The 16,192-nt window shown below is 52.4% G+C and overlaps 1 protein-coding gene and 1 long non-coding RNA gene across 2 annotated transcripts in view; one reads left to right on the forward strand and one right to left on the reverse strand.

Annotated features, from left to right (window-relative positions):
- PRKG1 (protein kinase cGMP-dependent 1) overlaps window positions 1-12,542 on the reverse strand; it is a 1,197,769-nt gene extending 1,185,227 nt beyond the window's left edge. Inside the window, exon 1 of the mRNA XM_041728585.1 lies at window positions 11,668-12,542. Within this exon, the coding sequence (XP_041584519.1) occupies window positions 11,668-11,933 (266 nt within the window). The 5' untranslated portion in view covers window positions 11,934-12,542. The remainder of the gene's footprint in view (window positions 1-11,667) is intronic.
- Window positions 12,462-14,621, forward strand: LOC121475372. The gene is made up of 2 exons (XR_005983734.1): window positions 12,462-12,582; window positions 14,421-14,621. It is a non-coding gene; the product is annotated as an uncharacterized LOC121475372 (long non-coding RNA).
- Window positions 14,622-16,192: the final 1,571 nt, after the last annotated feature.

Here is a 16,192-nt window from a genome sequence, read left to right on the forward strand (position 1 = left end):
CTCAGCTGCCCGAACCCGCTCGGTGCCCGCCGCAGGCTCACCCGGTGCCACCCAACAGTCTCAGCAAAGAAACTGATCCAAGGGGTCAGGGCGCCGCATTAACCCAAAACCGACTTCGTTTTAACCCAAAGCCTAACTTCAGCTTGGCCCTGACCCCAGGCTCCCGGAGACAGACCAAAGTCAGCACATGAGTCCTCGGTGCCGTATCACACACGGTGCCATCATGCGGCCGGGCTTCCAGTCCCCGGGCGTCCCAAGGGGGGCCCAGAATGCACCAAACAGCCCCGACAGGCAGCCCCAAGGGCCCTCCCCAAGGCTGTCGATCCCCAAATGTCCAGCCCATTAGGTGTGACTCACAATCGACCCCTCTGTGGTAGGTCAGGCTGCACCGCTTCCTTTTAACCCTAAAACTGCTGAAAGGCAGTTTATATTTAGGGCACCCCAGAGAAGAAAAAAAATGAGAACAAAAAACTTTTTCTCTTGCAAATATTTTTTTAAGATTCTTTTTTAAAGATTTTATTTATTTATTCATGAGAAATGCAAAAGAGAGAGAGAGAGAGGCAGAGATCCAGGCAGAGGGAGAAGCAGGCTCCATGCAGGGAGCCCGACGTGGGACTCGATCCTGGGTCTCCAGGACCAGGCCCTGGGCTGAAGGCAGCGCTAAACTGCTGAGCCCCCCGGGCTGCCCTCTTGCAAATATTTAGATGCGTATAATAATGTGTATAAATAATCATTTACCAGATTATTCAAATGTTTTCCCAGGAAGGACCTCAGCCCGCAACAGGCCATATTAAGATCTCCTCAATGGGATCCCAGAATCACAAAAGTGCCCAGAAGATCAAACAACCTATTAGAAGCTACTAGAAGTTTCCTCTAACAAACAACTGATGTAACCTGTTTTTATAGTAATTGTCTTTTAGGGCCACCCGGGGGGCGCAGCAGTGGAGCATGTGTCCTCGGCCCAGGCCATGACCCCGGGTCCTGGGATCGAGTCCCGCATCGGGCTCCCTGCATGGAGCCTGCTTCTCCCTCTGCCTGTGCCTCTGCCTCTCTCTCTCTGGGTCTCTCATGAATAAATAAATAAAATCTTTAGAAACAATAATGATAATTGTCTTTTCGTCCTTTTGTGGTAGGGGAGGGAAGAAGGGAGCAGGAAATCTCAGTCCTATCTCCCCCCACATACATTTCCTGCTTCTATTAGTTTTCCAACATTTCTCTGGGTTGTCTTCTCCCAGGCAGACGTGAGCCCGGGGGCCTCAAACAGGTTTCAGGAACGTCGGGCACCCCAACACCCAGGTCCAAGGACCTGGAGCCCAGCACGCTGGGGCCTCCCCTGGGGTTCAGGCCCCGCCAAGGAGCAGCTGTGCCCTTTGGCTTCTTCACTAGTCCCCCGAGTCCCTCGACCTGGGAAATGATCACACGCCCACACGCAGTGACACATTTTGCCAACACTAGGAAAGCTGCATCCTGGTTTGGGACCCGCCACTGGCCCCGTTGCCAACTGGCTGCCACCTATCATACTTCTGCTGCCATCTAGTGCTCAGCCTTGAAACCTCACCCTCCCCCTCCTCCCTCCCTCCCTCCTTCCCCTCTTCTCCCCTTCCCTCCTTCCTCCCTCCTCCCCTCCCCCTCCTTCCTCCCTCCTCCCCTCCCCCTTCTTCCTCCCTCCTCCGCTCCCTGTTCTGTCCTTCCCTCCTCCTCCCTCCCTCCCCTCTTCCCCTTCCCCTCTTCCCCTCCCCTTCCCTCCCTCCTTCCCTCCATCCTCCCCTCTTCCCCTCCCCTTCCCTCCCTCCTTCCCTCCATCCTCCCCTCCTCCCCTCCCCTCTTTCCCTCTCCCTCCTCCCTCCATCCTCCCTTCCCCTCTCCCCCCAGTCCCCTCCCTTCCCTCCTCCCTCCCCTCCCCTCCCCCAGCACCTCTTTCTCTCCTTGTCTTGGGAAAGGTCCTACATCCAGATCTTAAGGATTCCCTTTCTCAAGTAGGCAGGGGGCAGGGGGACAGCCTGCATCCTGCTCCCCAGGACACCCAGGATTGCTGCTAACTCCTCCTCCCGCCTGCATACATACTCTCTCCTTTCCCCTCCTACTTTTCTCATTTCCCCACTTAAGCCATTCCCTTCCCAGTAACAGCTTTTAAAAAGGCTTTCTCCTCCTTGACTCTCATTTCTGACCAGGCGATGAAATACAGAGACACAGGAAAATAAATGTGGTGGGGTTTGGTTTTTTTTTTTGGCTTTAGTTTTTTTACAGATTTTTCCCTTCCAAACTTGTTCCCAAATTGCATTTTTACAAAGAAAGAAAAAGAAAGAACAAATCACGTCTTTCCGGCTACAAATGCCACGACTGCCGCCCTTCGTGGCCACACAGGCCTCTCGGCATCCGAGGGGGGCCCGGGGCGGGGGTGGGAAGCCACAGTGTAGTAGCAGATGCCCCAGGACAGAGTCCCCTGGGCCCCGGGCCGGATGGGGACTGGGGCCCAGCACCCTTTGTTCCTTCCCGGCTGTCCTATTTACCCATGGGCCCTGCTGGGCTATGGCAAAGAGATTCATAAATCTAGGGGGAAATCCAGTGTCTTCCCAATGATACGTTGGAGCGAATAGTCCTTACCCAGGCTGCTTTATCATCGGAGCGAGAGCATATGTACAGAAGCCGCCGTTCCTGCCAAGCTCTCTGTCCCCGCTCCAACCCGGATGGAGAAACTGACAGCAATCCCCAGAGCCACCAAAAAGGAGCACACAAATAACTCAGGTGGCTAGAATTTTCCAAAATTGGGGGGGGGGGGGGTATGAAAACAATCAGCGGCATCCCTTGTGAAAAGGACTTTATTTTTTTTAAATGACTTTAGAGCGACCTTTCCCCATCCTCTGCATGCCCATCTAGTCCCTGTCTCTATTTTTATTTTTTTTCCTTAAAACTTTGCCTTATAAAAAGCCGTAACAGCGGCACAGCATGGCTTTGATGTGCTTGTTACATGTTCTCACTTACTGGAATTCCTAGTTGTCCCTATAAGACAAACTCCCGCGCGCGCCCCGCGAGCACCCGGTGCCGCCCCTACCGCGGGCACCCCACTTTGGGAAACGGTGCTCTGCAGGGGATGCGCTGTGCGGAGCATCGTAAATCTAACAACCACTGTTTATAAGTAAGTAGCTTTGGGTGTCATGTGGTCAAGATTTTGCCTTTTTAGAGGCATGGTTCAGATCAGAAGTTCTCAGACATTTTTTCTGCAGTGACTCACAAGAGGGGTGACGTTCCCATGTGCAACACACGCTTGTGAACGGACACCACCGCCTGTGGATTATGTGCAACTTCCTGCCGTGTATCCGTCATCCCGGCCGAGGACGCCCATCAGGATGCAAGTCAAAGGCTCTCCCTAGGGAGGTCTGTGAATGCTCTGATTTTCCAAGAAACAAATAATTCACAAATTTTGGTCTTGAAGCTCTTACTCATTTCAACCTCAAACTACTCACGTACATACCCCTGCGTGTCCTGACACCTCAGCTGGGGGCTGCCTCACTGAGACGTCGGATGTCGTATTGAACACTTTGGAGCGGTCTTACTCTTTGAGACGAGATTGAACCGAGTAGGAACTGGTTTTATCCTCTAGAAGGTTCGGTTTTTGTTTTGCTTGCTTGTTTTTAATACGCTCTACATACAGATACGTGCTTTTCTTACCCTTTCTCCAAAAATTAGCATGGGCGGGGGTAGATACGGTGAGCAGAGGGTTTTATCTGGTTGAGATTTTTTTTTTTTTCTGGTTGAGATTTTTGCTGTAAACAAACCTGGTGTCTATCCAGGGGGTTACAACGTAATATATAAAAGAATTTTCTATTTTGAGAATTGTGAGCCCATGTAAGCAAGTTCCTCGGTGGCCGTGGGATGCACGAAATCAGCATTACCTATACCACACGGGCTAGGAAAGGCATCGAGAAAAATATTAACATTTACCCAAAGGCTTTAAATTTGTTCCTCAGACAACAGTAGCAGCGCAGAGTTGAATAAACAGACCCACAAATATTTGTAAGTGGCGAACACACAAGTATCTTCAGAAGCCCCGCGATGTTTATCAGCAGCATTACTGCAGCGGCTGAGGTCAGAGCGCTCAAATAAAGACACGTTTGAGGATTAAAGCACATTTCAAAGCACTCTCTAATTTGGACCAGAAAGGAAGAACAGTTTGAGTTAGCCACAAACCTGGGAGATTAAATTAAGAACTATAGTTGGCTCCTCTTTGCCACAAGCGCAAACTGCAAACCAACAAGGTGATTCCTGTAGACACCTTATCCGATTAGCTTAATAGGTAAAACACTCAGATGAAACCAGGTTATCACCTTGCACCCCAAAGCTCTACCCACGTGTCCCGGTGCATCACAGAATCAGCTCACGTCTACTCGTCCTATCAACCTACTGGCCTTTTGGGACTAAGTTGCACAAATAGGTCAAACAAACATGCAGTAGAAAAGGATGGGACGCCCGGGGGGCTCGGCTGGCTCAGCATCTGCCGTGGGCTCAGGTCGTGATCTCGGGGTCCAGGCTGGAGCCCCACATCGGGCTCCTGCTCAGCGGGGAGTCTGCTCTCTCTCTCTCTCTCTGCCTCTGCCTCTCTCTCTCTCTCAAATAAATACATAAAAATACATAAATCCTTTTTAAAAAAAAAGGATAAACACACAGCTCGTACACTGGACAGGACAAATGACAGACAGCATTTTCAGACTTTCTAGTCCACAACAACTTTGCATTGATTAAATTGAAAACTACACTATTTTCCAAGGAAGCACGGGTTTCTATTACGTTCGTCTACAGGAAACAATACGGAGGGGCTTGGACTAAAAGCACCGTGATGTACGACAAAGGCTGGGACCCACCGATCAGGTTTCCTGAGCAGCGAGGAGGAAGCTTAAGAGTCTAAAAAGGGATTTGTTGTTGAAGATCAACGGGTGAAACAGGGAGACTACCCTCCCCTCCGTCTCTATATAATAAAACGAGTCTATTTCAAAGGTGGACACTTTCTGGAAACACGCATTGTTTATGGAGCAAATATTCTAAGGCATTTTATATTTCATTATGAACAACAGATATTTTTTAAACTTCAGGAAATTCAAGTTGTATAAAACCTGGATTGTCTGAAGTTAGGATAGATCGCAAAAGGTGATATAGTAAGTAGCAGGGGTGCCTGGGGGGCTCAGTGGGTGAAGTGTCTGCCTTCGGCTCAGGTCAAACTGCCGGGAGGCCAGGGATGGAGCCCCCAACCCAGCCCCGTGCTCAAGCCCCCTGTCAAGCCCGGTACAGAGCCTCACATTAGAGACCCTGCTCGGCAGGGAGCCTGCTTCTCCCTTTCCCTCTGCCAGCCGCCCCCTGCATGCTCTCTCTCTCTCTCTCTCTCTCTCTCTCTCTGGCAAATAAATAAATAAATAATCTTTAAAAAATAAAAATAAAAGAGTAGCATTTGGGGGCAAGAACTCTGTTCTACGTTTTCTGTTTTATGATTTTTGGAAATGAGATCTGGCAGGGGCAACAGAGGTCAGGCTGGAGCAGAGAAACACCGAGACCCAGAAGAGAGAGAGAGAGAGAGAGACAACACAGGCAGATCCAGGGACAAAGAGAAGAGAGTGAAAAATCATGAGCGGGTCAAAGTAGAAGGTGGTACTTTTACAGAGAGCAGCAAAGGCCGGGGCCGGGAGCCAGTTCTGGGGAAACAACACTGGGCGCTATGCCCGGGACCGAGCACAAGCACTGGAGCAACTGCAAGGTGCTACGATCTAGTTTATAACAACAGCCCAAGAAGTGAATCTTCCTTTCCCACAAGCAGCGGATTTGGGCCAATGTAGAGGAATTTCCCAATAAGGACTCCTGTATGTATGGGGGCGCCCAGGTGGCCCAGCAGTTGAGCGTCTGCCTTCGGCTCAGGGTGTGACCCCGAGGTCCTGGGATGGAGTCCCACAGCAGGGTCCCTGCAGGGAGCCTGCTTCTCCCTCTGCCTGTGTCTCTGCCTCTCTCTCTCTGGGTCTCTCATGAATAAATAAATAAAATCTTTAAACAAACAAAAAAAGAGGAACTTCTGAAAAGTCATCATACGAACAAGTGGCCACCTGTGCATATGGGTATATGTACGCGTACATCCACACGCACCCACACAACCATGTCCACATACAGCCTTGTCTCTGCAGGGACCCACGAGTGTGGCACACCAACAAAGGTAGGCTCAAAGTCAGGACTCCTTCTTGACAACCCCCAAACTTCTGAGCTTTCACTTCTGTGAAACAGGATATGCTATCCCTGGTTTATCTCCAAGCTCATGGTCACTTCCAAGAGCTACAAGAATCCTGGATAAGACGGGGTCCTGAACTCGGATAAGCCAATTCTCATGGCAAGTGAAAACAATGATCCCTACTGGGAGCAACTACAAAACCACCTGGACATCTGATGCAAAGAAAGGGTGATCAATGCACTCTCTGCCTCTCCTAACAGTGGGGAGAGAGGACGCTCAGTAACGAGGAAGACACGACATGTTTTGTGTTTTCAGGTCTGTCAGAAATGGTCTTGTGAGGGTCACTCCAATGTCTCACGAGTGCACGGGTAAATGTGAACTTTCAACCTACACGTAGACCAGTGACTCAGATGGAGAATTCCTGGCATGTTACAAATGCATCTGGAAAACGTACATGACCCCAGAACCAGGGCCCATCTCAAAGCAACGTGAATAGGTCCTAAATAAGAACTACGGACACGTGATACGTGCCAGACATCAATTCACCAAGTCTGGTGCGGATGCAAAATTAAGAAACCTGAACTATCCTCTGGTCCTGTTTCTGAGATCCTTTGGAAAGGCCCTGTAGGGATTATTTGCTCAGTTTTCTCATCACTAAAAGCAGGGTACGGCTTTGACAGGAAGGAAGTGTGAAGTGCTCACGCTCAGAATCTGTCCTCTCCTCTCCCAGGGACACACGGCAAGACACCAGGAAGTTGACAAGCCGTCCTGCATAAAAACCCTCCCCTGTCCTCCTCGGCCTGACTCCCCTTAAACCCTTGTCATAAATATTACTCATCTGAGCAAACTAAAGGAATATCCTCTCCCCGAAGCTGTTAAACTATGACTACGTTCATCTGGAAAGGACAACTGGTATTGATATAGTGTCACTTAGTAATAAATTCCTTTCAATGGGAGGAATGGTAGGGACAAAGCAATTAGCACGAGCGGTCTGCAAGGCAAAGGCAGAGGAGATAATGAATGGAGTCCAAAGGAGTCAACCAAGATCACCGGCACAACCAAACTACTCATCAGGGAAGCAAAAGGCAAGACTGGCATAGGACAGTCCCGAGAGGAGGATCGGCCTGAGAAACCCCAGGCTGGTGAGCACATCCAAGTGTGGGTGCTGGACACTAGAGCTCGCTGGCCACTTCTCGGAAGGTCAGGTGAGTGCTGGCTCTAGGACTCTTTTTGTTGTTGTTGTTGTTGTTGTTGTTGTAGGACTCTTAACACAAATCCTATTCTAATTTAGGACACGTTCATTTCTTTCCATTTGAAAGGACTCATGGGTTACTGGTTACTACGACGGAACCTGCCCACCTGCCCAATTCCAAGGTGATTAGAGTGTGGAAGCTCACGACCTGGGCTCTAGAAACTCAAGCTTTGGGTTTGGAACTCATCCCTCGCATGTCCTAGCTGTGGGATCTCGAGCAAGTGACTTCCTCGGGACTCAAGAGTTCTCAGATCTGCTCTCTCTATCACCCTTGCTATTGTAAAGCACTGTGTATTTTCTCTATGAAAATATGAACGATGAAGAAGCTGGGCCCAGAATTCAGCCGGTACTTACTCATTTCATTGAAGTCGCTAATATCAAAATTAGGCCAAATCCCTTGATTTAGTATTAAGGTTAAATCAGACCTGAATTGAATTAGAGACTCAAGAAGCAATGAGTTTTCTAGGGCATCCATCCCAAAGCCTCCATGTCCCGGTGGAGGGAAGTTCAAGTTCCAAATGATGAATTTACATCACCAAGAAAGAATCAAGGGATTTGTGACAAGAATAGCTCAAACGTCTTTGGGATCTGATCTATTGTCCCTATTACAGATGGATATTGATTCCAGCCTTTGCTTCAGCTACTTCAAAAACAACAACTGTTTGCAGTCCTCTGAGCCAACGGGCAGCCAAAACAAGGAATTTAGGTGTGTGTGTGTGTGTGTGTGTGTGTGTGAGGAAAACTCAGGGGAAGAATTAGGTGGATATTAGGGAAATCTTGATGTGGAGCATGTACATGCAGGGAATCGAGAGTTCACAGAAAACTATGTAAAATGCTTGAATTTAACTGGCAGGGAGTGATAAATAAATTCAAAATGTCATCATCATCCTCCAAAATACCCTACAGTTCTCCAAGAAAATCACTTGATCCCTACTGGGCATCTCCATGGGGTCTGAAAATGAGGACTGCAGTAAGTCGGGCGCTTGCTTTTTGAACACGATCATCATACTGTACACTTGATACTTCTGCTGAGCACTCAGATCTTCCCTTTCCCTAGTATAATTTTCATCTAAGCATTCCTTGGATACTTAGATCATTCTTAATGGAGATTGTGCCTTAGACCCTCTGTGGACACATGGAAGGCTGGCTAATTGGACTGACTTGATTACAACAGTTAGCGAAGTCTCCCATTTCCTTCCACGGCAATAAATGCTGGAGATATTTTTTGCCACCTATTATGTAAATATTTTAGATTGCCATCATTTTCTAAAACAGAGCTTCAAGGCAAAAGCTCTTTTATCATTCTGCCCACCAGACTCCTGTACTTTCCAAATACGTTTCCCATTCGTATAAAAACTGCGTGTCCTAGTAAAGTTTGAAATGAACTCACGAGTAGCTATCACTCAAACTCTACAGCAACGGCACACGAGCATTAGCTCTGCAATAAAGCGGTCTTGGGGCGGGCCCAGCGAGCCCATCAGGACAGCACAGTTTCCCAAAACAAGGGGTGCAGGAGGCGATGGAGCAGCTCACCTCCAGACCTGAGCATCTACAAAGTGGAAGACACACTTTTCTTATGAAGGCCTCTTGTTTGCTGCTAAATGTTGTATCTGAGAAACACTGTTTTTTTTTCATTAATTTTTTAAAGATTTTATTTGTTCATTCATTCATGAGAGACACAGAGGGAGAGGCAGAGACACAGGCAGACAGGGAAGGAGGCTCCATGCAGGGAGGCCTGATACAGGACTGGATTGCAGGACCCCGGGCTCAGGGCCTGAGCTGAAGGCAGATGCTCACCACTGAGCCCCCCGGGGTGCCAGGTACTTTATTTCTTTATTTCCTTTCTTGACCAGAATGAAGTGTCAGACCAATAATTAAGTTGCTATTGTCTCGCAAAGCCTAAGATGGGCACCTGATTCCAAGGGTCCCTCTCCCCATATATTATACCTGGCAAAATTCTTGAAACTCTCATGAGTCAGCTTGCTGAAAATACACTGCAGGCTCCCATTTGAAAGTGTAAAAAAAAAAAAAAAAAAAAAAAAATTCCGAAGTGCTGAGTGGGGGAAAGTTTGCCTGCATCCCCCAGTCAATCAGAGCGGAGAGGAAGACGCTCTGCACCGCCCCCCCCCCCTGCGCAGGACCAAGGCCTGGGCTTGGGGCTCCCACCCCGACGGGCACCCCAGGGCGGGGCGGGGGTGCAAGGCAGCAGGAGCCTGCCCAGGAGCACCGCCCGGCCCTCCCCTGCACACAGAACCTCCTCTCATGCCTGCAGCGATGGCTCGTCGAGGAGAATAAAAGCGCCTCTGAGAGCCAGCTCCCGGGTGAGAGCGGCTCCGGGGGGGCGCTTCCTGGGGGGGCGGTGCGGGCCGAGGGGCCCGGCCGGGACGCAGCAGTCTGCAATTCCAAAAATGCGATAAAGCCCCGGCCGGCCCGTCCGCCCTGGAGGCGAGCAGCTGCCGGCGACCGCTGATGAAGTGGCTCCTTAAGGAGGTGGGCAGATGGATTCCAGCTGCTGAGCCAGGGGCAGGGCTGCGGCCGCGGAATGCGCAGCCGGCGGCGCCCCCCGCCCCGGCAGCCCCCCAGCCCGGCCACAGCCCCGGGGCAGCCCCCACCCGACCCCCGGGCAGCCCCCCCAGCCTGGCCTGTGCCCCCGGGCAGCCCCCCCAGCCCGGCCACAGCCCCGGGGCAGCATCCCCCAGCCCGGCCTGTGCCCCCGGGCATCCCCCCAGCCCGAACTGTGCCCCGGGGCAGCACCCCCCAGCCCGGCCTGTGCCCCCGGGCAGCCCCCCCAGCCCGGCCACAGCCCCGGGGCAGCATCCCCCAGCCCGGCCACAGCCCCGGGGCAGCACCCCCAAGCCCGGCCACAGCCCCGGGGCAGCACCCCCAAGCCCGGCCACAGCCCCGGGGCAGCATCCCCCAGCCCGGCCACAGCCCCGGGGCAGCACCCCCAAGCCCGGCCACAGCCCCGGGGCAGCACCCCCAAGCCCGGCCACAGCCCCGGGGCAGCCCCCCCCAGCCCGGCCACAGCCCCGGGCAGCCCCCCCAGCCCGGCCACAGCCCCGGGGCAGCACCCCCCAGCCCGGCCTGTGCCCCCGGGCATCCCCCCAGCCGGCCTGTGCCCCGGGGCAGCACCCCCAGCCCGGCCCGCGCCCCCTGCAAGAAGCCAGACCCCGCGGGCGGCGGGCGGCGGGCGGCGGGCGGCGGGAGGGCGGATGCCGTCGTGTCCCACGCGCGGGGCTCCGACGGCGGCGGGCCACGAGGTGCCGTGTGCGCGGCGTGGCCGCGAGAGCCCGGCCCCTGGACCGCGCCTCAGAACCGCGCAGCGCCCCAGGCCAGTCCTTCCGCGGTCCCGCCCCCTCCCAGCGCCCGGCCCTCCGCGAGCCGCTCCTCACCCCTGCGCGGCCTCCGGGCTCCCCTCCCCCAGCCGCCCTCGGTGCACCGGGAGCCACGCGGGGCCACCGGGAGCCACGGGGAGGGCGGGGCCCCGGAGCCCTGGAAGCGGCGGGTGGACACGCCCGGGGCCGGGGGGGCTCGCGGGGTCCCCCGAGCGCCCAGCTCACTCTCCGGGCGGCGCACGCCGAGGGCAGGGCAGGCCGCCTAATGGAACATTCAATATCCCGGAGATGCGCTTCCAGAAACTAAAAGCCCGTAATGGGCCTGGGGCCGGCGCTTCCTCCCCAACGTCCAGAGGCGCTTGAGTGCAGCCGCCGATCGATGGGCGCCTCGGCTGCCGGGGCGGGGCGGGGCGGCGCGAGCTCCCGGGGAGGACCGGCCGCGGGCTGCGGGGGGCGCGCCGACAGCCCCCCTCGTCGCCCCAACTTCTGCCCGGAGGGTTCGGCTGGAGCGCGGCCAGCAGGCAGCGCCGCCCGCCCGGGGCCCCAGCCCGGCCCGCGAGGGGTCCCCCGCCCACCCCGCGCCCGGGGCGCACCTGGGGGGTCACAGCAGCGCACGCGAACGCCCAGAGAGCGGGGCTCCTCTGCACTTTCTTGCTGACATCGCAGCGGCCGGGAGCGACCGCGAGCGCGCAGCTCCCCGGGCCCCAGCCCCCCCAGCCCCCCCAGCCCCCCAGCCCGGAGCCGGAGACGCGCCCCTGCCCGGTCCCCGCGGGGAGCAGCGGCGCCTGCAAACTGTGGGTGCCCTCCGCGCCCCCCACGCCCCGGGAGCCAGAGCAGCCCCTCCGCGGGCCCCGGCGCCCCTCCCCGCGCGCGCCTACCTCTCGGACTTGGTGAACTTGCGGAACGCCTGTCGGAGGTCGTGGAAGGAGCGGTAGGTCTGCGGCTCGGCCGAGATGCCCTGCGCCCGGGTGGTGCGCGGCCCGATGTGCGGCGAGGGCGCGGGCAGCACCGACTGGCATTTGTGCAGCTTCCGCTTGAGCTCCTGGATCTCCTCCTCCTTCTCCGACAGCCGCCTCTCCAGCTCCTTGATCCTCTCCTCCTTGAGCATGAGGACCTGGGCGAAGTCCTCCTCCAGCTCGCTCATGGTCCTCCCGGGGCCCCTGGGCGCAACTTCGGGCGGACGGCGAGGGGCGCGGAGGGCGCGCGCCGGGAGGGGCGCGGAGGGCGCGGGGAGCCGGGGCCGGGGCCGGGGCGCGGGCCCCGCTGCTGAGCGCGCTGCGAGCTCGGAGGGCGGCGCGGACGTCTAAGAGCGGCGGCGAGCCGAGGCCGAGCGCTAGTCCCCAGGCGCCCGGGGGAGCGGGTGCTTATCTTTCATTGAGAAACCAATTAGAGCTGCCCGGCCTCCCCGGAGACCCCCTCCCGCGCGCCCTCGGCCGCCCGCTCCGGAGAGCCCCCCGCGCGCCCGCTCGCAGCTGGAGGCCTGGCCCGGGGCGCCCGCCCTCACCCCATCACACGGGGCGCTCGCTCGTCCACGCTATATGGTACCAAAGGCGAGGGGTGGGGTGGGGGGAGCTTTATGCCACTTGATCCTTGAAATAGCAACAATTACCATGTGATCCTGCAGATGACGCAGCGCTTGTAACTGGAGCCTAAAGACTTGGTGGGGTGTGTGCGCGCGAGGCGCGGGGTGAGCTGTTCCCTGAACGCGAGGCTGCCTGGGGCCGGTGCAACCTGCAGACCTGCAGACCTCGGCCGCTGCTTGCACTTCTGACCTCCCCTCCGCCCTGGATGAGGTAGGGGGGCGGGGGGGCGTCCGCGTTTCTCCTCCTGCAGCCCTGTCTGTGCTCCTGACCCCAAGTGACAGGAATGACAGAGCGCTTGCAATTCCAACTTTTTTTTCAGCATGAAATTTTGCTGGAAACAGTGAACTGCCGCTGGGAAAGTTGAATGAATATGCAGGTGGTGATGAGCCAAAGGTTTTTTTGGGGGGGCGGGGGATTCTGTTGTAAACTTGTCAGAACCCCGATTTCATCTGCTGCGGCTAAAATGTGCATACTGAGCAACCGGATTATCTCACGACCTGGCCTGACCTCAGAGGGCCGGGGCTCGCCCTCCAGGGGGAAACTGCGCCAATCGGTGTCTTCCCCTCACCTGTGCATCTACCCCCTCGTGCTAAAGGGATTGTTCTACCTGTGTGAGCAGGAGGACTGGCGAATGCCTCGGATTTCTTTTTCTTATCTGTCGTGTGTGCCACAAAGAGCGGCAGTTTCATCACATAAATCATTTATCTGTGACTGTGGGAGGAGCCTGTCTCCAGGTAATGATCAACACGTTAGTAAATCTTTTTTTAAAGGAAAGAAACTAGCCGCAGACAAAGATACCAAAGGACTTTTTCTGAAATAGTGACTTTCCTTAAGAAAGATCACTATATAATCCCTGGCTACTCATTAAAAAAAGAAAGAAAAAAAAGGAAAGAGAGAAAGAAAAGAAAGAAAGAAAGAAAGAAAGAAAGAAAGAAAGAAAGAAAGAAAGAAAGAAAGAAAGAAAAGAGAAATCGTCTTTCTACCTTGTCTGAAACACCTAAGGAAAAGCAGGCGCAGCCTTCGGTTTATAAATAAATCATTAAATATATTTTGTTCTGGAGATTTCTTTAGCAGTCACTGTCAGGTCCACTCCTCTGATTATTTTAAATTAAAAACATTTCAAGCCACTTCTGAATTTCTTAATCGCAGCCGGTGCGCAAAGCTGGCTTTATTTACACGTGTTCGAGAAGGCGTTGTGGGTCTTCTGATAGTTAATGTTACGTGGTCGCTTCTGTCTATGCAGCAATTTAAACTGCTGTGATCCTTTTAGGAACGCTCAAAACAGTTGGCATTTTGAAATAACACGTTAGGAAAAACCTTATCACATTCGAAAATCCAACAGAGGCTCCACTTAATGGGAGAAAGAGAGAAATAGTTTTAAAATGACTCTTGGACAAGTTTCTTTTCGAGTTTTATATTTTGCATGCAGATATTCAAATGTTTGTCCTGCTTATTTTTTTTAAAGGAACATTTAGACCAAGATTTCACACACACACACACACACCTCAAAACCCTAAATAAATCCTTATCTTCCAAAATTAATCTTATTTTTAATACATCAGCAGTAACCGAAGTAACGTTGACACCCAGGGACATTAAATCTTGTCCACGGGCTTCACAAATATTTAGAGTACAAGGAACGCTTCACAAAGCCTGGCAGGAAAGTAAACACTGAATTATTAAAAATCCTAGCGTTTCAGAGCTGAAAACAGTGTCAAAGATCATCTAACCAAATCACCTCATGTTATAAAGGGAAAAAAAACAACAGATCTTAAAAGGTAAAGTCCAAGGTCACCTAAGTTAATAAGTGTGAGTCCAGAATTCCCGGTGCTCCACACTGAGTGCTTTCCCTAACATGCTGCTCCTAGCCTGACACCGAAAAATCTAGAAATTCTGGGATCCTGACAGCCTTTAGTATTCAAGAGACGCGGCTTTACCCCGGGTTGTTTGCTTTTAAATCTGTAGCAGTGAGTTTCAACTATCAAAGCAAAAGTTTTAATGAAACCTTAGTTTTATTTTGTTCTGTCCTTTTTATTTTTTTCTTAAAGGAGAATGTCGCCATCTAGTGCCCTTGGAGAAGTTTGCTAAATAAAAATCGTAACTCCGATGAAGTGAGGTTATGTCCAGAAATACCCGCACCAGGATTTCCATGTTCCCCGTGGGAGAGAAATAAAGGAAATATGCTGAATTTTGTATCAGAGTAAAACACCTCTAAGAATTAAAAATTCACAGTCTTTTGGCCACTGGAACAAAAGTGATGATGAGTGTGTATTGAGTGTTTACTCTGTGGCAGCACAGGGCCAAGTCCTTTATGCAAATGGTTTTAATGCCTATAATGACTCTATAAAGTAGGTAGTATTATTCATTCCCATTTTATAGATGGAGAAACTGATGCTCAGCCAGGTTAGGGATTATGCCCCTGGCCACAATGTCCAGGCCTGACCGAGGCTGTCTTAATCCCTACACAGCCAGCTTCAACCTGAAATGTATTAAAATGTCCACTTCTCCATGAGCCCAGTGACAAGCAAAACTAGAAGTTCTTTGCTAATGGGAACCTACTAAATTTAAAACCTCATATGAACCCAGATAAAGCTCTAAGACTCTGGCTTCTCAGCAGTCTTTTTGACAAAATTGCTTTCCTTGTGATACTTGGGGATCTACTCTATGTTTCATACCTGATTTCAAGTTTTTAATTTTTTTTATTTTCTTAAAGAATTTGTTAGAGAGAGAGCACGAGCATCGGGGTAGAGGGAGAAGCAGATCCCCCCATGAACCGGGTGCCCAATGTGGGGCTTGATCTCAGGCCCTCGAGGTCATAACCTGAGCCAAAAGGAGATGTTGACCCAACTGAGCCACCCACACACCCCTCAATTTAAAAAAAAAAAGGTACATTTTCTTTCAAAATGTTACGATGGTGCATTGCCTGTCTACACCCCCACCAAAAGGAAACACTTTATAAAGGACCTGGAGCCTTATAGATGTGAGTAGCTCCTGGGGGATTCCTGTCTTTTAATCCAGGTCTGTATCCTAGGCGGCAATGGGAGGACAGTGTCTATGAAAAAAAAAAATTAAAAACTAAAAGTCAGTTTGCTTTTTGTTATCACTGTGCGCCACACGTACTCAACAACATCAGTGATAAAATGCTCCTCCTCCCAAAAAGATGTCATTGGTGTAATTTCAAGCAGTTACTCGCCGCTGAGCAGATGGAGCACTGCCATAGCCCCCACCCCCACCCCGTGGAACCACACTGACTTTACTACCCGTTCCCAGGATCCAGAGCAAAGAGAACAGTCATGAGCTGGTGGTTTGAGTGAGGTCCCACGGATGGCAGCAGAGGACAGACTGGGGAAATGGAAAACAGGGATAGAGGTCAGAGCTTCTGGAGTGGTTGCCATGGGTGGGAAGGGAGGCAGGGATTGAAACCACCTCTCCAGTTCCACTACTTTATGTCTAAACACTTCTCTTGGTTACGAAATGACAGTATTTGCAGAAAATTGCTGGCGATGCAATCCATCAGGGGATGCAAGTAATGAATGGAGTGTTGGACTTGGAACCTAAATATCTATGCTTAGGTCTCAGTTCTATCACTTCCCAGGCTGTGTGCTCTTGGGTAAGTCCCTAAACCTCCTAGGGACCCGCTTCCCGCATTCGTAAGATGGGCAGTGGAAGCTACCTTGGGCCCACACACCTTTCTACCTTGGAGAATTCTATAGAATTCCACTTTCCCTGTGACCCACATGTTAAAATTACCAGCCTGTTGTTTAGAGCAACATCCATCCCTAAACTTCAGTTGAGTTTAAAATTTGACAAGAAAGAGTTA

The sequence above is a fragment of the Vulpes lagopus genome, chromosome 14, assembly GCF_018345385.1.
Source record: "Vulpes lagopus strain Blue_001 chromosome 14, ASM1834538v1, whole genome shotgun sequence".
Lineage (NCBI taxonomy): Eukaryota > Metazoa > Chordata > Mammalia > Carnivora > Canidae > Vulpes > Vulpes lagopus.